General features: G+C 47.2%; 3 protein-coding genes across 4 annotated transcripts; all 3 read left to right on the forward strand.

The window, feature by feature from the left end:
* Positions 1–861: 861 nt before the first annotated feature.
* On the forward strand, positions 862–5606 carry LOC101765887 (cysteine proteinase 2). The gene is made up of 8 exons (XM_004956885.4): positions 862–1158; positions 1279–1400; positions 1502–1620; positions 2303–2376; positions 4321–4585; positions 4674–4805; positions 5035–5170; positions 5280–5606. Exons 1-8 carry the CDS (start codon positions 965–967, stop codon positions 5318–5320), a joined length of 1083 nt encoding a protein of 360 aa, XP_004956942.1. The 5' UTR covers positions 862–964; the 3' UTR covers positions 5321–5606.
* Positions 5607–5764: 158 nt separating this feature from the next.
* LOC101766301 (protein GAMETE EXPRESSED 1) lies at positions 5765–10493 on the forward strand. Of its 2 annotated transcripts, none has more exons than XM_022824378.1 (7): positions 5765–6883; positions 7941–8522; positions 8603–9190; positions 9291–9417; positions 9511–9697; positions 9797–9953; positions 10052–10358. In XM_022824378.1, exons 2-7 carry the CDS (start codon positions 8026–8028, stop codon positions 10356–10358), a joined length of 1863 nt encoding a protein of 620 aa, XP_022680113.1. In that variant the 5' UTR covers positions 5765–6883; positions 7941–8025. The 2 variants fall into 2 exon arrangements, with proteins under 2 accessions (XP_022680113.1, XP_004956943.1); XM_004956886.3 differs by lacking the exon at positions 5765–6883 and adding an exon at positions 7472–7765 and having other exon boundaries at positions 10052–10493.
* Positions 10494–13249: 2756 nt separating this feature from the next.
* On the forward strand, positions 13250–16894 carry LOC101766711 (probable GTP diphosphokinase RSH3, chloroplastic). The gene is made up of 6 exons (XM_004956887.3): positions 13250–14353; positions 14454–14639; positions 15088–15548; positions 15641–15799; positions 15876–16227; positions 16321–16894. Exons 1-6 carry the CDS (start codon positions 13679–13681, stop codon positions 16615–16617), a joined length of 2130 nt encoding a protein of 709 aa, XP_004956944.1. The 5' UTR covers positions 13250–13678; the 3' UTR covers positions 16618–16894.
* Positions 16895–19054: the final 2160 nt, after the last annotated feature.

The raw sequence follows: 19054 nt of genomic DNA on the forward strand, positions 1-19054 counted from the left end.
CCTTGGGGGAGAATTTCGAAACCTCCGGTTAAGTTTACCACCTGTCACATCGGATGTTTGGATGCTAATTAGGAGGAGGAACCATGAGCTAATTACAAAACCAATTGCACCAATGTAGATAATTCGCGAGACGAATCTATTAAGCCTAATTAATCCATCATTAGCAAATGGTTACTGTAGCACCACATTGTCAAATCATGGACTAATTAGGCTTAATAGATTCGTCTCGCGAATTATACTCCATTTGTGCAATTAGTTTTGTAATTAGCTTATGTTTACTACTCCTAATTAGCATCCAAACATCCGATGTGACAGGTGTTAAACTTTAACAGGTGTTTCCCAAACACCCCCTCAGGCTTATGCTGCGTTTGGAACGCACGGATGTTTCTTGATTTTTCAGAAACTAATCTTATTTACCACTCCATCCATTTTAAATTATAGTTCGCTCTAATTTTATTTAATTTTATTCTAAGTTAAACTTTTATAAATTTGACCAGTTTTGTGTAAGAAAACCTACAACATCAAATTAAATTCACCGAATTCACCATAAATATGTCTTAACTTCAATTGTTTGGTATACTGTAATTTTATTATATTTTTTATAAAATTAGTTAATATTTAAAAGAATTGATTTAGAACGAAACTAAAGTGAAGGGTGGTACGGAATTTTTGTGCTCTGCACATGTACTTAGGTTAAGTTGGACGACCAAAACTCCAAGCTGTTGAGTCATAATAAAAGGATCAAGAATAAAGTGGGTCACTGATTATTTAGATTTCGGCACAAAATAGTGGGGTAGGTTAAAGTAAACAAATTATCCAAAAATGAAGGGGCCCAAAGGAGTATATAAGACCTGGCACCCAAATCTGCTCGCGCCCGCCGGCCAGTGCCTATATCTCGCCTCTGCGGCTCAGCCTCACTCCCTCTCAACAGACCCAGTAAAATATTTCCCATTCCGTCGGCGAGATGGCCCACCGCCGCCTGCTCGTCCTCGCCGTCCTCGCCCTCGCGGCCACCGCCGCCGCGGCCAAGTCCGGCTTCGCCGAGTCCAACCCGATCCGCCCCGTCACCGACCGCGCGGCCTCCGCGCTCGAGTCCACCGTCTTCGCCGCGCTCGGCCGCACCCGCGACGCGCTCCGCTTCGCACGCTACGCCGTCAGGTGAGCACCCCGGTCGTCTAATCCAACGGCCCAACCCGCCCGCCGTCCGCTCTCCCGTCGCGTTTCTCCTGACCGCACGAATTGACCCGCCGGCGGCGGCGGCGGCGGTGTGTGACGCAGGTACGGCAAGAGCTACGAGAGCGTGGCGGAGGTCCACAAGCGGTTCCGGATCTTCTCCGAGAGCCTCGAGCTCGTCCGCTCCACAAACCGGAAGGGCCTCCCCTACCGCCTCGGCATCAACCGTAGGACCTTGACCTCCTCCTTCCTCCTCGTCCAATCTGCAACGCGCGCTCCAGCGCAATCCCGGATTCTCACACGTTTCTCATCCGTGGCTGATTTTTAGGCTTCGCGGACATGAGCTGGGAGGAGTTCCGCGCGACCCAGCTCGGCGCTGCGCAGAACTGCTCCGCCACGCTCGCCGGCAACCACCGGATGCGCGCCGGCGCCGCGCTCCCGGAGACTGTAAGTTACTGCTGAAACTGCTCGTCACAGAAAATCCCCTATCGTATTGTAACGTAGCGGTTTGCTCCCAAACGGGCGGGACGAGTAGGTTGCAGCCAGGTAGGTACTGTGATTTGTAACCGCATGAGTCACATGGGAGACAGGCTTGCGTGGGTTCAGTTTATTTAGGCTTAAAAGGGAGTTTGTGGTATGAAGCTTGTGAGTGGCTGCAGGATTTGCTCATTGCTTTCGTGCTGTGTGGTGTCAAGTGTTTGGCTATTTGCTCAGCCGGCTCCACCACGATGAGAAATGTCTTTTAGCCACTTTCATCCTTGGTCCCGGCACATGATGCAGTTACTCCTCAGATGACCCCTCTTTCTATCTATGTCAACTGAACTTCCCTACAGCTGGTTGTGTCTCCGTATTCCAAGAAAACTGCAAAACTGTTTAGTGATTAATTGACTAATTTGTATGGAAATGAGGTGGAATGGTAGAGTTCATGCTTGTCACTTGTTAGTAATTATTTTAAAGGATATTGGTGCAGCAATTCTGTCATGCATCGTACATGTAAGGTTGTGGTCCTTGCAGTTTAGATCTGAGCCATGCGAGGTAGTTACAATTAAACAATTACAATTAGTTTTGGATGCTGTAAATTTTAGACATTCTGCGGGATATGTGTGTGATGTTGCTCTGGCTGTTGCAGAAAGACTGGAGGGAGGATGGGATCGTGAGCCCAGTGAAAAACCAGGGCCACTGTGGATCTTGCTGGACCTTCAGGTAACTACTGAAAAATCAGCACCCTCTTTCCCGTTCTCTCATTTCGTATCGTTCTTAGACAAAACTGGAGGAAGAGTTTGTCATTACTGCTGTGCCTTCTTCCACAGCGCACTAAAAAGTAATGGTATAAGGGAATTATTTCTGTGATGGTTGTTTGGTGCATCCTTACTCTACTAGTAAAAGGTGCCTATGATATCCGACAGGAAGTACTAATTGGAGTCTGCATCCAAATTGCTTGCATGGGCCTCGTGTCCTTTAAATTGATCGTGGTTTTGAAAGTAAAAAGGGTGGGGCAGTTTCAAAACATGCTGCTTCTAGTAAAGAATTTAAAACTACTTTAGGTGTGGTCCACCTGTCCAGGATGGGTGCTGATAAATATATCTATTGGTGAAGCTGATAATTGCTTGCTGTCAAGAGTAGTAGTTCAGATCTTTCACCACAGAAACAATCACAAGACTATTTAAAAAATATATTTTTGAAAGAAAGAAATGATTAAAAATGTTCAGCAGGGGGATTAAACTACTGCACTCGTGAGACATGCAGGCAATTAAATAATTGGATCAACCAACCAACCCGTTCTGTTGGGCTATGCTTTGCTTTCAGATCTGTTCCAGTAGTCAACCCATGATTATTTTGTGAAACTGTTCATGTTTCCTGCCAACTAAATTCATTAGCAAATAATAGTTCTAATTTAATATTGCCAATGCATTATGAAGCTTTGTATGCATACATGCTAATGCATTATACAGTATTATCCTATAGTGCAAGCGCAGAGGTCCGTGGAGACTGCTACATAAATTACACGAAAAAATAATCAATTAATATCTAAGGAAAATTAATTGCTGCAATGCAAGTCCAACTGGCCGGTTGATCTGAATACTTGTAATAAATTAACATATTAATGAGAGCCGTTATACAGACCAGAGTCTCTAATAAAGATGCCACTCTGATCCCCTGTAAAAGTTTGTGTTCATGGATGATATCCTTGAGGGAGTGTATTCATAGTGAAAAGTTAAGTCAGTATCACTCTAATTTTGTGCTTTGCAACATTTTTGTGTCTATCTTCTCCTTTTAGGACAGAAAAAAATCAACAAATCACAATGCAAATCTGGTAGACACAAAGTGATAGATAGATAGAGAAACAAGGTCACTCAAGAGATAAATAGACACATCATATTCTTAGTGTCAGAGTATTCTAAACTTTCAAGGTTACTTTGTTTGATTACTCCTTTATTCATGTCAATTTATTCAGAGGTAGATGAATAGCATAAAGTTTTTTATTCTGAGAGTTGATTTGTAGTTTTGATTTTTTGTGATTGATTGGTCTGTATTTCCCTTCTGCTATTCCTGAAACTGAATAGATATCATTTTTGCTATTGGATTTTTCTCACCAGCATCCAGTTCCAAACTGTTGCCAAAGATAGAAATGATATTGGACCACAGCTTCATGGTGAAAAGGAATCCATGTCAAGAAACTGTGTTAGCACTTATACATCAATCCTGAAATAACCTACAATCGTATTATCAGATTTATTCCTCACAAACAAAGAGGCAAAGGGCAAACGCATGTAGGGAAATTTCATAGAATGTTGAGGCACTGTAGTGTCAACTTCTTCTAAACTAACAAAAATAATTAAAAATGAATCAATATTTCAGGGACATACCACAAAGCTGATATATATTGCTAGCTTTTGATGACATTATTGGATGGTCATGTTGCAGTTACAAAAATAAGAGATAAAGTTCTTAAGCATTTGAATATAATTCAGTTATTTTTTAAGCTGTCTACCATTAGCCATTTCTTATATTTCCTATTGCATGCTCTTTTTGCACTTTTCTTATCTGCCGTGCACAGAAATGGCCATCTCAGCATGCTTTCTGAAAGTAGGAAAAGGGGGTAGTGCAGACAAAATAATTAAATTCCTCTGATGCTTATTCTGGCAGCACTACTGGTGCACTTGAGGCAGCATACACCCAGGCAACTGGCAAGCCCATCTCTCTTTCTGAGCAACAGCTTGTTGATTGCGCTGGTGCATACAACAATTTCGGATGCAACGGAGGCCTTCCATCCCAGGCCTTTGAATACATCAAACACAATGGTGGTCTTGACACTGAGGAATCTTACCCATACCAGGGTGTAAATGGAGTCTGCCATTTCAAGGATGCAAATGTTGGAGTCAAAGTTTTGGACTCAATTAACATCACCCTGGTGAGGAGAACCTCATTCTAAATTTCAATTGAGTGTTATCTACAATGAACTATTCTGAGTTTGTACTTATTTCTGTTGTTGTGGTAAGGGTGCTGAGGATGAACTGAAGGATGCTGTTGGTCTGGTTCGCCCCGTTAGCGTCGCCTTCGAGGTGATCAATGGTTTCAGGCTGTACAAGAGTGGAGTTTACACTAGTGACCACTGTGGAACTACTCCAATGGTTAGTTACAATATCCTTGTGTCATCAACCTACGCTACCATTTGATTTGCTTATGTAGAATTTGTCTTTCAATTGCTCCTATCCAATCACGTTAGGACTTATTTTTAGATGAAGGAAGTATAACTTCCAGCCTCTGCACCAACTAAGTATACACGCAGCTAATCACGTTAGGACTTCTTGTTATCCAGTTGCTTTGATCTTAAACTATGAATTCTTTTGGCATCACTAGGATGTGAACCATGCTGTTCTGGCTGTTGGCTATGGTGTCGAAAATGGTGTCCCCTACTGGCTCATCAAGAACTCATGGGGCGCTGACTGGGGTGATGAGGGTTACTTCAAGATGGAAATGGGCAAGAACATGTGTGGTAAGTATTCCATATTCACTTCCATAACCTCTCTATACAAAGAGAGATCTTGCGTTTCAGAATGTGGTGCGCTCGTGACATGATACTGACCTGACTCAAAATGTTGCAGGTGTTGCTACTTGTGCGTCGTACCCCGTTGTTGCGGCATGAGGCTCGCACGGATTGCCCCATGGTTTGCTTGGCGTCAATAATACATGTTTAGCCGGAGCATGGTGATAGGTTATATAAATACCTTGATGTGAATAGAAAATCGTGAAGGGAATGAATTAGCCCCTGCTTGTACGTCTCTCCCGTATGGTTGTGTAGGTAGATTGTCAGCTGGGGGTTCCAAACTACTCATACTATACGTGTCCATGCTATTTTATTGAGACGAAATTACCATTAATCATGGTACCATATGCAGATTATTGATCGTCATGTTCATGTCTGAATTATCTTCATTTGGGTTCAGTTCCTCTACATTGTTTTTCTAGTGGTTCGTTTACATTGTTTGATTTGAAAAACGAGCTACCATTTTTTAGATAAAGGATAGAAATCCGGCTTTTATATCCACATGCAAAGACTAAGAAAGAAAGTTAGAAAGACTACGCTTCAAACTTCTTCTACTACGTCCTTGTTTCAAGTTTTCAAACTTCTTCTACTACGTCCTTGTTTCAAACTTGTTTTTATTTGTGCATCAGTCATCCTTCGTATCACTCGTCTACTTCGAAACTTTGATGCTAGAATCATCCTCAAGCACCCGACAACATTCCCACTGAACACAATCGTCAACACAAGAGAAGTCACGACGGTAAGAGCTACTTACGGTGAGGGAAGCAACACCGTATATAGGATCCCCAGTAAGAACTACTTACAGTGAGGGAAACAACACCGTACATACATAGGATCCCCAAACGACGTCTCCAATGAGGTCACGACGTTGGAGACGCTGCCGCCACAATCGGCCAATCAAAAGCCGACCAACCGGAATAGAGTTTTCATTGGGAAATCCAACAATACCACGGCAAGGCCTTCGAGAAGAAAAACGACGCCTGACAACGCCACCATTACCGACACCAGCATATTAGCATATACTAGGGTAAAACCTTTTCGCCTGGTAATTCTGCACAGTTACAATCCACCGGAAGCGCCCGACACACCATGACCACCGAAGGCCTGCTGCTAGGACCACCCAAGGTGGTGTTGAGTGGGTTCTTGGGTGCAGAGGTCCGTATATAAATTCATTCCACTATTCTAAAAGTTGTCTTATTAAAATAAAAAATAAAAGGTGGGAGTAATATGGACCAACAAACACATACGGTAACTTTTGCATTTCGTCATCAAATTGACGTGCCTACGGTCTACCCATGTGAAACAGTAGCTGAACGATTTTGGTCTATATTTATGCATCCGCTTAATGAGCATTACGAGCGACCAAATTTGAAACCCGCTGTGAAATAGAACACGCAGCAAACCCGTGGAAGGGTGCCTCTTCACCTCCCGGCTGTTCGATCGGTTCCCCACCGAAGGGAGGTGCCCCTTCGTGTGAACCAGCGCATCTTTTCACCGCGGTCTTTTTACCACACTCAACCACGGCTAGTGTCGCCTACATATATGCGATCCCCATTCGGCCATATATTCCTGCGTCTTCGACTCTTCGTTTCATCAATCCTGGCACCGTCGTCGCAGTCCCAACATCCACAAGAGGGCACAGCACTGATCCACACCAAACTGGTGAGTTTCTTGATTCCTACAAGTCCTGTCGAGCTCCCCTTCTTTTCTTTCTGCTACTGGATTTTGCGAAGTCCTTCCGTGAGTTCGTTCTCTGACACATCCATCCACCGCATTGAGATCATCAGTCAAGCCAGTTTTCGTGTTACAGTTTCATTCCATTCTGTTGAACTCCCTTTGATTTTTTTTTCCTGTCAAACGAATTCCCTTTGAATCTTAAAATGTTGCGTTGGCCGTGGTTCGTGCTTCGATCGTTCGATTGTTCAGAGCACCAAATCCTGAATTCCTGGTGTTCATGTGACATGTGTCTGACTGACATGAGCGGTGAGTCCATAGGCGAATTGGGGGAGTAGAAACTGTTCAGCTCCAGCTGGTCTCGGCCCGTTGGGCCTGCGATCTGCCGATCTCCGAGCCTTGCGGCGTAAGCCATCGTCACCACCTTACATTAGCGCCGACTTAACCGCGATTAACTGGTTGCTTAACTAAAAGCTTCCTTGCTGGGAACGGCACCTGACCAATAAAACGGCAGGAGATCCTACAAAGGCCTGATCAACTCAGTCGTCGGCATCGATCCCATTACCTTGTCAATCACTCCCATTTGCGCGTGTCAGTGAGAGTGGGTCCCTTTCACCTTTGGTGTAAAAAGTCCAAATCGACTCTGTTTTTCTTGGAAACATTTTATTCTTTTTATTATCCTCCCCTCCATGTGATGTGACGGCTTCCTCTGGATCTCGCCCTTGCCTTGCCGGAGAAGAAACACAGCTGTGACCGCGACTACTTAACAGGAAGCCATTCTCACGCCGCAGGGCCCAAGTTAGCAAGCACTCAGTTGCGCCGCCGTTGCCTTGCTTGTTCTTGGATTCTTGTTGCAGCTAATCGCTTTAGGTTGTTATTACTAGCATGGATTTTCGTTGATTTTTCGTCTGAAATAGAAATCGATAACAACAAAAAACTCTTGATGACGATTATATGTTCGGGTTTTATAATCTTTAATTCACAGCATATAACAATCTGTATCCGATGAACGGGTTTTGATGCTTCCCTTGTTCAATCCTGGCAGGGACTGCGACTATTAGCCCCTGATTTTGACCTGCCACGATCAAGCTCACTTCTTGACGGAACCAAGCTCAGTTACCAGTCGAATCATGACGAGAAACGCGTGGTCCGTGCTGCTGATTTTGATCTGTTTATGGGTTTGCCCTCTGAGGACCAGTGGATTCTCATGGAACATCTTCTCCTCCTCGTCGCCGGGCTCGTCGGCGAAGGCGGCTAACCAGCGCGCTCCAATGATGGAGCTAGATGGCGCGGTGGCCGACTTCACCATGGACGGCGCCAACAACCCGCGAGGGCTGAAGCTGCTGGAGAACGCGCAGAGCAAGCTCGCCGGGCCGAGGAACTGCTGGCAGGAGGCGTACCGGAAGCTTTTCGCCAGCTGCGGCGACATCATGGCGGATAAGGAGAGGCAGTCACGCCTGGCCTGGCACCTCAGCAGCTGCTTCCAGGAGGACTCGGGGCGGCCGCCCTTCCCGTCCTGCGCCGAGGGCTCCAGGATGGTCCATTGCCGCAGCCGGCTGAGTGATTCCGAGGGGAAGGTGTTCCTTGAGTTCTTCCTCGAGACCAATACCCTGTGCCACCAGTTGCAGTAAGTTTTTCTCTCTCTTAGTTTTCCATTTTCAAATTAGATTTTTTTCAGTAATAAATCTGTCTGGTTGATTTGTTCAGGGCTGAAGCGTTCAAGCACAACACAGAGAGGCTCGTCAATGACCTGACAAGGACATCCAAGTCTGCCGAGGAGAAGCTCGAGGTGATCGAGGAGAGGTCAGATCAAATTATTAAGGAGTCTGAAAAGGTTCAGGACAAGATATCATCGATCGAGGAACAAACCGACCGTCTGGCAGAGACGTCGAAGAACGTGGGGGAGCAGATCAATGACGTGCTGGATCACTCGAAGGCCATCTTTGAGCAGTCCAAGGAGATCGCCAAAGCTCAGGCAGCCCTCAAGGAAGGGCAAACGGAGATGAGGGAGAAGATCGACGCAGGCATGGCGCGCGTCGAGGAGTCGTATGCGAGCCTTGGTAAAGGGATGGATAACCTGAAAGAGGAGACAGGATACGTTAAGAGGGAAATAAAAAGTGTTGGCGATTCAATGTCTTCAAAGATGCAAGATTTGCAGAGCAAGGCTGATGATATTGGGAGTGTGGCTGGCAAGTCATTGGAGAATCAGATGCAGCTGCTGGATCGTCAGAGCCGGACCATGGAAGGATTGAATAATCTCCACAGCTTTCAAGCAAAAGCTCTTGAAGAAAGCAGGTATTGTATTTGTGTGCTGCTCATTTTGTATTATTGTTCATGGACGAATTATTAATATACATCTGAAAAAAAAAGATGCTGATTAAACGAGCATTTGCAGGGAAACAGTTCAGAAACTTGCGCAGTTTGGCCAACGCCAGCAGGAAGAGCTATTGGCCCGGCAAGAACAGATCCGGCAAGCCCACGATCATCTCATCCAAAACTCGCACTCAATACTGGAAGCACAGGTTCTTATCCATCTCATTCTGAAAAATCTAAATAATTTTGTCCCATTTGGGTCTTCAAATCTCCCACCTACTTATTGAATTTTTCACCCGCAGGAAGAGTTCAGAGCAAAGCAGGCCAACATTTTTGCCGCTCTGGATAAACTGCACATCCTGCACAACGCCATCCTAGCCGAGTCTCGCTTCATCAAGGCATTCTTCTTCTACTGCTGCATCGTGTTCCTCATCTACATGCTCACTAGTGCAAAGCAAACGTTCAGCATCAGGGGCCAGCTCTACTTTGGTATGATTTCATCCCTGTAATTCACAGCTTCTATGCTAGAGTTAATTTCTACATCAGGTGAATGCCCATTTTTGCTGACATCCATGTCTGCCCCGTCAGGTCTTTGCATCACATTAGTCCTGGAGATTGGGCTGATCAAGATCGGCGCCGACGACTTCGACAAGCAGTTCTGGATCATGTCCAAGGTGTTCTTGGTCAGAATGCTGTTTCTCGGGGTCGCCACTGTCCAGATCCTTCACTCTATATTCACCTACAGGTATGTCAGTATGTGACAAACGAACTGCATATTCAGAATTTCAGTAGCATGTTGACCAAAACCGTTGCTGCAATTTTAACTTGCTGATTACCCTTCAGGGACTACGAGGCGCTGAACCACCGGCTCCTCCAGACGCTGGTGGAGAAGGTCCGGGCGCTGGAGAAGAACGCCGGCGGGAGGGCGCTGCCGTACGACACGGAGGAGAGCGAGGGGAGCCTGATGGATTACTCGTGGGTCTTCGACGAGCTGGCGGACGAGGTGGACAGCAAGGTGGATCCAAGCTACGTGTTGCCGCCGGTGCGGCCGCCCCGGACGTGCCACGAGGTCGTGTTGCCGGAGGAGGTCGGCGAGAACTCCATCACCACGTTGGTGGGCCGGAGGTACAATCTACGGTCGCGGAAGTAGGCATAGTTTTTGTGTTGGGAGGAGGCCTCTTAGGTGCCAAATGAGATGTTGACGAAAATTTGTTCACATGATGTTTTAGCATACTGTGATGAAGCTACGATCCCGAAATAAAGTTACGCTGGATTAATATGCATAGTCAAAATCTGATTGATTCGCCATTGTTGTTCTAACGTTTGTTGAGTTTTCATTCCCACGCTTCTTGTGAGAGATGATGATCTTTTAACAGGAGAGAAGATGCGTTAGAAGGGCCCAAGGAAGGCCTGAGTTTTCTCTACCTTTCAACGGCCCAGAACGAAAAGGCCGTTGAAGCAGCAGTCCATCAGTCGCAGGCCGAGTTTGACATGGGCCCGTTTCCTACCCAGAAAAAGGCTCATCAGTCATCACGAGCTCACGACAGGTCGACGGCAAACCTTTTTCCTCTAATAAAAAAAACGACAGTAAACTTTTCGCCGCCAGCTACTACGACTGTCGCTGTACGGGTTGATACTGTTAGAGTCGTAGAAGAAAATACCGTACCATCTCAATCGAGAAAGCACGAAGATAAAAGCTATTTGCAGGCACCAGTTACCAGCTTAAAAATTCAACCTAGGCAGTCAAAAAAGTTGACCCACATGCAGCAAGCCGAACTGCACAGACCTGAGCCATCGCGCTCCCCAATCCCCATCGTACTATTTCCCAGTTCCCACACATTTTCCCCGTATACCACCATTCACGCCGTACACGTACACGTCTTGAGTTGCTGGTACGCCACGGAACGGCACGTGTAGCCGGGTCATCCCCGGCCAGTCGGCAGCCGCCACCTCGCGCCTGGTCCCCGGGCCCCGGCCACGTGCCGCCGCCGGGCGCGGCCGCTCCAGGAGCGCGCGCGCCGCGTGTCCCGCCGGAGCGGCACGGCCGCGAAGCCCGAGTGGGCAACGGCCGCGCACGCGCCGCGAGGTGCCGAGGTCCGGACCAGAGTACCATACGCCCATACCGAACCGTTTCGTCCTGCTCTTGCGTATTGCGGTCTTGCCCGCCGAAAACGGAAAGGAACCGCTTCGTCATGCTCCAGGACAGGACTCATCCATGTTCTGCGAGCTCAAAAGAAAGAAGAAAAAGGTCTCCTCCAGGTTCTGAGAGCTCGAAAGAGTGAGAGCTTCAGGTGTTTCCTCTCGTAAAAAATCTCGCTGGTAGCTTCGTTTACTCACTGTCATACGCCACACTGCAATAACTCTAAGTTCCGTAAGTTCCGTTTGAATGTCGGTATTGGAAGACTAGACTTTGGTATTGAATTTAACTCAATACCAGATCGGAAATAGCTCACAATACCAAAACGATTATTTAGATGCCTATAAAATTGCTTGAAGGAATTCAACTAAGCTTCAAATATCCGATCTTATTTGGATATACATACAGTAGAATTGGCATTGGCTATCTTCTTCTCTCCGGATCTCTAAGCGTGAATGCATACATCCAAATGTACAGTTTGAAAGCGGAAATTAGAATAGTGGTTTACGGTGATTGGGTTCAGTCGGTGCCAATAAACTTATTCTTTAATTAACGCCTGATGGGAAAATTTGCCCTCCGAATCTCCGGGGCTTCTGCAACTGCCTATGGGAGTTTTTGGGCGTGCAGGAACAGTGGATTAGAAAATGACCACCACGCCACTCCACACTCTTCTGCCTTCTAGAGATAGTGGAGTAGCACCTTCTAGAAAATCTTTTCTTATTCTTTTTTTTTGTGCTGATATTTGTTTCGCATTGCTTTTATCACTATGATAATGGCGTATTATATTGGCATCACATCGGCCATCATTAGCTGTGGGCAGGGGACGTGAATGAAGTTTTGGATAGGGCGAACTTTAACAAAGACGCGTCTCGGTTTGTCCAATGGCTTTAGGCGTAAAGTAGGTTACAGTAACACCACCATGGATGTCATTACCCATTTCTTTTGGATATAAAAAGCCGCTACCCGAGTAGGCGTCTAGTCGACAGACCTACTTTGGGGGTGTTTGGGAACACCCTATTAAAATTTAACACCTGTCACATCGAATGTTTGGATGCTAATTAGGAATACTAAACATAAGCTAATTACAAAACTAATTGCACAGATGGAGTATAATTCGCGAGACGAATCTATTAAGTCTAATTAGTCCATGATTTGACAATGTGGTGCTACAGTAACCATTTGCTAATGATGGATTAATTATGCTTAGTAGATTCGTCTCACGAATTAGCACAAGGTTCTGCAATTAGTTTTATAATTAGCTCATGTTTAGTCCTCTTAATTAGCATCCGAATATCCGATGTGACACTGTTAAAGTTTAGCACCTCGTATCCAAACAGCCCCTTTGCAATCGCATCACAAGTAAGATTTCTACCACCAAATTTTATTCTGTTGGCAAAAACAAATCTTTCCAAACTCAGACAAAATTTACGTCAAGAACTTATGATTGGCCGTGGAAACAGGTGCCACTACCTTTTTAGGATTTACCCCCGATCGTGGGTACATAGATCGCAAAGTCGGTGAAATATGAAGTGGCAAATCTTCAGTTGCAATGAATTGGCAGTTACTAATTGGAGATGAGTAGTGCAGTACGAGTAGTACCAATGAGTAAACATAAGGTCAAGCCTGCACCAAATCTAACCAGCTCAAGCAGTTTTCTTAAACTCTACTTTAGCGAGCTTGAATTTATGTCCTTGTTATAATTTTGAAATCTCTCGAAGTTCAGGGAAAACAACAGCTAGAATCTTTGATCACCCTTGCCGAGAGGACCCAGCAAAAAAGGGCCAAAATTCCGGCAACCCGGTAGAAGATTCTTCCGGGAGGGGTAGTTCCGACATTTCGGAAGCCAGCCGCCTTCCTATAATTAGCGAGGAGGGTCCCAGATTCTTTCTCTTCACGCACACGCAGCAGCCGAAGCGACGCAACCCAGAGATTTCCCCATTTCTTGGCTTTCTCCTTGCTCTTCCCGCGAGCGCCCGCCCCCAAATTCGCCCGCCTGATCGCGCCGAGCTCATTTTCCGGCGAAGAATTCGTACTCTGCAGCTTTGATTTGCCTCCAATCTCAGCCGATTTCCACCTCCAAATAGTACAGCTTTTTTTTTTTGGTTCGATTCATTGTTGTTATAGCAAGTAGAACACCAAATTCGTCGACTTCATCTCACCGAGATCAAAATCTTGGCACCGAATTCTGTGCCCCACCACGGCTTCGACCCCAATCCCGTCTGGTTACAGCTCGGAATTCCCACTCCGAACCGTTGGACAATTTGTGGTAACTGCAAGGAGTTTTGAGTTCGGGCGCTTCGAGCTCGTCGGAGGCAAACCGGATTCCGGTGGCCATGTCGTTACCCGCGATTTCCCTGTACACTAGTCCGCCAGCTGCGGTCTACTCCGAGTTCGACACGAGCTCCCGTGGTTCGTCGCCGTGCACCACCGCCGCGCCGCCGCCGCCGGCCGCCTCCCACCGTCTGCCTGCCGGCGGCGGTGGCCTCTCTTGCCTTTTCTCCTCGCCAGCCGCGGCGGCTGCGCCGCCCCGCGCCCCGGCTCACGACGAGCTCGGCGCGCTGTGGCACGACAGATCCGACGACCTGAGCGTCGGCGGCGGGGGCGGCTACTCCTACTCCCACTCGTCCTCACCGCTCAAGTGGCGGGACCTGCACCACCACCACCACCACAGCCCCGTATCGGTGTTCCAGGGTCCGTCGTCCTCTTCGCCGTCCCGGAGCCCGCCGGCTTCTTGGCTCGCTGGCCGCGACCGCGACCGCCTCTTCGCTGGCTTCGTGCGCAACGCGCTCGGCTCCTGCGTTGACTACGCGCCGGCCACCAGCCCTCGGCCGGAGGTCGGCGCCGGCGAGCTCGCGTTCGAGCTCGACGAGAACCTCGCGGAGGCGAGCCCAGCCTGCGAGCCGTACGCCCGAGAGCTGCTCGCCAGTGCCCAGGATCGCCACCGCATCTTCCACGAGGAGGTCGTCGTGAAGGCCTTCTTGGAGGCTGAGAAGGCTCACCGTGGCCAGGTCAAATCACAAATTCCAACCTCTAGCTGGAAATTGTCCGTTCCTGGATAGTTTTGTGCGTTAGTTACTGAATTTTTTTCTGCTTTTGTTCTGTCATTAGACGCGGGCGAGTGGTGATCCATACTTGCAACATTGTGTGGAGACTGCCGTGCTACTGGCCAAGATAGGCGCAAACGCAGCGGTTGTCTCGGCTGGGCTTCTGCACGACACCATTGATGATTCATTCATTGACTATGATCACATCTTCCACATGTTTGGTGCTGGGGTTGCTGATCTCGTGGAAGGGGTACGTGTTCCTTCTCTCTTGGATTTCGATCATTTGTTTTAGTGGGATTGGAAAGTATTGTAATCAAGTTGTTGGCTGAATCAATTGCAATTATTTGATCTCAATTATGATGATCTACTCCCTATATATATATATTCAAGTCAATGATTATGTACTGAGTTCATTTAACTTGTATTATCTTATAAGCACCTAATGAGAAATGATCCATTTGGATCAACCCAATGTGTGACTTTGGTGATATGATGTGAATTGTTTAGCTAACCACAATAGCACATTGTTTAGTTTCTTGCATTGTTCCTACAATCACAGTGTCAATATATTTTGTCAATTTGCGCTGAGTTGCTTGCATTCTTTTGTTGGCATGTCCATTTGAAAAGTTCACTTTTATCTGGCACTAAGTTCTCTTGCTAGCTCCATTGTCCTTATGGTTTTTGTCTGATTTGTTCAGGTTTCCAAGTTAAGCCACCTGAGCAAACTTGCTCGTGATAACAACACAGCAAGCAGAACTGTTGAGGCAGACCGCTTGCATACAATGCTTCTTGCAATGGCAGATGCACGAGCTGTCCTAATAAAGCTTGCAGATCGCTTGCATAACATGGAGACCTTAGAAGCTTTACCTTTGACCAAACAACAAAGATTTGCCAAAGAGACCAAGGAGATTTTTGTGCCTTTGGCTAATCGATTAGGGATTGCTAGCTGGAAGGACCAGCTGGAAAATCTTTGTTTCAAGTATTTGAATCCAGAAGAGCACAAGGAGTTGTCATCCAAACTTACAGAGTCCTTTGATGAAGAACTAATTACGTCTGCTGTGGATAAACTTGATAAAGGTCTGAGGGATGCTGCTGTATCATATCACAATCTTTCTGGGAGGCACAAGAGCCTGTACAGTATTCACTCCAAGATGCTAAAGTATGCCAAATTTGCATTGCATATAATTTTAACTGTTTGATAATGAAATATTTTTTTGTGCATTTGCTAACTGAATTTAGTTAAATTATCAGGAAGAACTTGACAATGGAGGAGATACATGATATACATGGTCTGCGCCTCGTGGTTGAGAAGGAAGAAGATTGCTATAGAGCACTTAGTGTTGTTCATAAATTGTGGCCTCAAGTCACTGGAAGATTCAAGGATTACATTTCACGTCCAAAATTAAATGGGTATGCCTAGACTAAAAAATTCAGTTTGTTCATTGATTTTTGCTTGAAAGAGCACGCACTGATTTGCTTGCTACAGGTATCGATCATTGCACACTGTCGTCATGAGCGATGGTGTTCACCCATTTGAAGTCCAAATTCGCACAAAGGAGATGCATCTGCAGGCCGAGTATGGATTTGCCGCGCACTGGAGGTACAAGGAAGGTACCTGCAGGCACTCCTTTGTGCTCCAAATGGTGGAATGGGCAAGATGGGTTCTTACGTGGCAATGTGAAGCGATGAACAAAGAGCGGACTGCGTCGCTTGGCAGTAGTGATACTGTGAGGCCACCTTGCCCGTTTCCCTTGCATTCAGAGGACTGCCCTTACTCATATACCAGCCAATGCAACCATGATGGACCCATATTTGTCATCCTGCTGGAGCATGATAAGGTTAGCCTGGTTCTTTTTTATTTTGTACATGGTTCATTGCAAATGTTTATGTTTGGACCAGTTATCTGACGAACTTTGCACCGACAATTTCAGATGTCTGTCCAAGAATTCCCGGCAAATTCAACCGTGATGGATCTTATGGACCGCATCGGCGCCAACAGCCCAAGATGGAGCCCCTACAGCATTCCCATGAAGGAAGATCTGCGACCGAGGGTGAACCATGAGCCCATAAGTGACCCGAACCGGAAGCTCAGCATGGGGGACGTGGTGGAGCTGACTCCGGCCCTGCCTCACAAGTCCCTCAGCGGGTACCGGGAAGAGTTCCAGCGCATGTACGACCGCGGCGGCTTCGCCCTCGCAACCCGGGGCGGTGGCTCAAGACGCTGCTGACAGTAGCAATTCAGTGTAGTTAACCTGTTGCATCACCATTGTACCATTCAAAATTCGTTGTAAATACATAGGCTAGGTCCTAGTACTCTACAGCCTGGTGGGTTCCGAAATTTGTGGCTGGCCTGCGGTGGATTTTGCACCCTGGCCTTGAACCCCCCGGAGGCTGCAGTGTGTAATAGTAGCAGAAACGCTGTGTAGAGCTGTTCGTTTCGTTTCAGGTTTCTCCCAAGATCTGTGGAGAGAATGCCGTAGCTTCAGCTGTCCTTTGGGTGATTAAGATCTTGTGATGTGATGCGCCATCAAGCATTCAAGCTCTCGTGTGAGGGAAGCCGTGACATCAGACTTTGCCGGTGGTGTCTGCACGGCGTCCAGGCACACGAGCTGTGTGGACCAGAATCTAGCGGTGTCTGCTTCCCCGGTGTGGTGTAAGTTTCTGAAGAATCTTCCGGTGTGGGAGAGGAAGGTCGGGGGTGCGATTGGGATCTCCCTTTGTGGCGCTCCATGAATCTCTCGCCGTGGGAGCCACCGCGCTTGTACACGTGGTTCGGTGGGGCGCGGCCCGGGGTTTGTGTCGCTCTGCCGCGAAACTTTCCAAAAGTTTTTGGTTGGTGGCGGCAGCGGCACCCGGCGTTGAACGTGGGAGGGGGACGGTTCGGCTGGCGCCGTTGCTCACGGCTCTACCGAATCCTACCAGGCTACCAGCAAAGGTGGACTTGTGGGCTTGTGGCATCTCGTTCTGGAAGCACACGAGGCCTAGTGGCAGTTAAAGTTCGTTTAGTGATGTTAGTACACTAATCTCACTCTCAATTCTTCACTGACTGCAGGCCAAGCAGTTCATTGGCGATTGGATTTCACTCTCCGAATCTGTACGGCAAATCGTCGGCGGCTAACCAGTATCCTGATGAGAATAGTACGCAGTCAGCGGATAAGAACGGGCGCGGTCGCCCCCTTTGCCGGCTACAGGCTACAGTTGAGGCGTAAACGTCTCGCCTCTACGCTCGCTACGTCTCCTCCACGTGGAGACGGACGGGACGGAGCGGGGCCGACTGCCTAGGCCGGAAACAGGCAGCTTTCACGGCGCGATCGCCGGCCACTTGCGAATTCCGCGCGCGATCGCTCGCGGCCACGTTCGTCGGACCGCGCCGGGGAGGTGGCCGATAGGGAGATTTGGGTGAGGGTTTGTCGCGTGCGGGTCGAGGAAATCCGTGGGAAAAGCCGCTGCCTCGCGCGCGGGTGCGTGCGTGCATGTACCTCGTGTTACAAAACGCACGCAAGGCCGCAAGGTGCCTAGCTTGCTGTCGCGATCGGCTCTTGCGTTTGGCAAGCGTATCGTGTATGTAGGTGCAAGGCCCGGTTAGAGAGTCTGTACTCCTTTTACAAGATGTGGAAGTTAGGTCAACGGGGGCTGGGGCCACGGGCACGACGGGGCACTATACGACTTCGACATGGTAGTGCTGTTTTTTTGTTCTGGAAACGTGCAGGATAGGACCGCCCGGGCCACCAACTGTAACCCACCACCCTTGAACTCAAAACTGTACTCTAGTGTCCCCCTCGAGATCTCTTACGAAGAAAAGGTCCAGACCTGGGATCATAATTCAACTGCTTCTTTTCTAGAGCAAAGAGAAGAAAGTTTGAAGAAATTGCGCCCGAAGTCTTTTTTTTTTCTTTTTTCTTTTTACGAAAATTGCGCTCGAAGTCTCGATCGATATGGCCAGGTTGTGCAACAAAAAGGAGTGGGAAACCATATCAACTGGGCCTCTGATATAGCGTGCTGCTATCTGGGGATATTTAAGTTGGGCCGAAGGCTCAGATTGTAAAGAGGACTTCTGGGCCAACAGCAAGTGCAGCGAGAAGAAGAGTTAGCAACAGCTCCCCCTCAACAAAAAAATTAGTAGCAACAACTTTGAGGGGAAAATTCTATATAGCTTCCTACACAACTTCTGGTGTTTGAAATTTGTGCGGATTAGGCTCTGTTTATTTTGGACAACCAAAATCACTGTGCAGCACTGTAACGTACTGTAGCGTTTCGTTTGTATTTGTAAATTATTGTCCAAACATTGACTAATTAGGTTCAAAAGATTCGTCTCGCAAAGTACAATAAAATTGTGCAATTATTTTTTGATTTTGTCTATATTTAGTACTCCATGCATGTACCGCAAGTTTGATGTGACGAAGAATCCTTTTTGCATAGTGCCAAAGTTAGTATTTTGGGAATGCCTTAGAATGAACGAGCATGAGTGCACATGGCGAGAGAGTAGGCAGCAACGTTCTGGGGGCATTTGGTTACTTTTGCTTATTTTAGCACGTGTCACATCGAATGTTTAGATACTAATTAGGAGTATTAAACGTAGACTATTTACAAAATCCATTAAATAAGTGAAGGCTAAACAGCGAGACGAATCTATTAAGCCTAATTAAACCTAATTAATCCATCATT

Source organism: Setaria italica, chromosome II (assembly GCF_000263155.2).
Source record: "Setaria italica strain Yugu1 chromosome II, Setaria_italica_v2.0, whole genome shotgun sequence".
Taxonomy (NCBI): Eukaryota; Viridiplantae; Streptophyta; class Magnoliopsida; order Poales; family Poaceae; genus Setaria; species Setaria italica.

Bases quoted from the DNA above. Each gene is read 5' to 3' on its own strand.
- LOC101765887 (XM_004956885.4), top strand. From the start codon at position 965: ATGGCCCACCGCCGCCTGCTCGTCCTCGCCGTCCTCGCCCTCGCGGCC. The intron at 1,159-1,278 runs GTGAGCACCCCG...TGTGTGACGCAG, and splicing joins TTCGCACGCTACGCCGTCAG to GTACGGCAAGAGCTACGAGA. The intron at 1,621-2,302 runs GTAAGTTACTGC...TGGCTGTTGCAG, and splicing joins GCGCCGCGCTCCCGGAGACT to AAAGACTGGAGGGAGGATGG.
- LOC101766711 (XM_004956887.3), top strand. From the start codon at position 13,679: ATGTCGTTACCCGCGATTTCCCTGTACACTAGTCCGCCAGCTGCGGTC. The intron at 14,640-15,087 runs GTACGTGTTCCT...TGATTTGTTCAG, and splicing joins TTGCTGATCTCGTGGAAGGG to GTTTCCAAGTTAAGCCACCT. The intron at 16,228-16,320 runs GTTAGCCTGGTT...CGACAATTTCAG, and splicing joins TCCTGCTGGAGCATGATAAG to ATGTCTGTCCAAGAATTCCC.
- LOC101766301 (XM_022824378.1), top strand. From the start codon at position 8,026: ATGACGAGAAACGCGTGGTCCGTGCTGCTGATTTTGATCTGTTTATGG. The intron at 8,523-8,602 runs GTAAGTTTTTCT...TGATTTGTTCAG, and splicing joins ACCCTGTGCCACCAGTTGCA to GGCTGAAGCGTTCAAGCACA. The intron at 9,191-9,290 runs GTATTGTATTTG...GAGCATTTGCAG, and splicing joins AAAGCTCTTGAAGAAAGCAG to GGAAACAGTTCAGAAACTTG.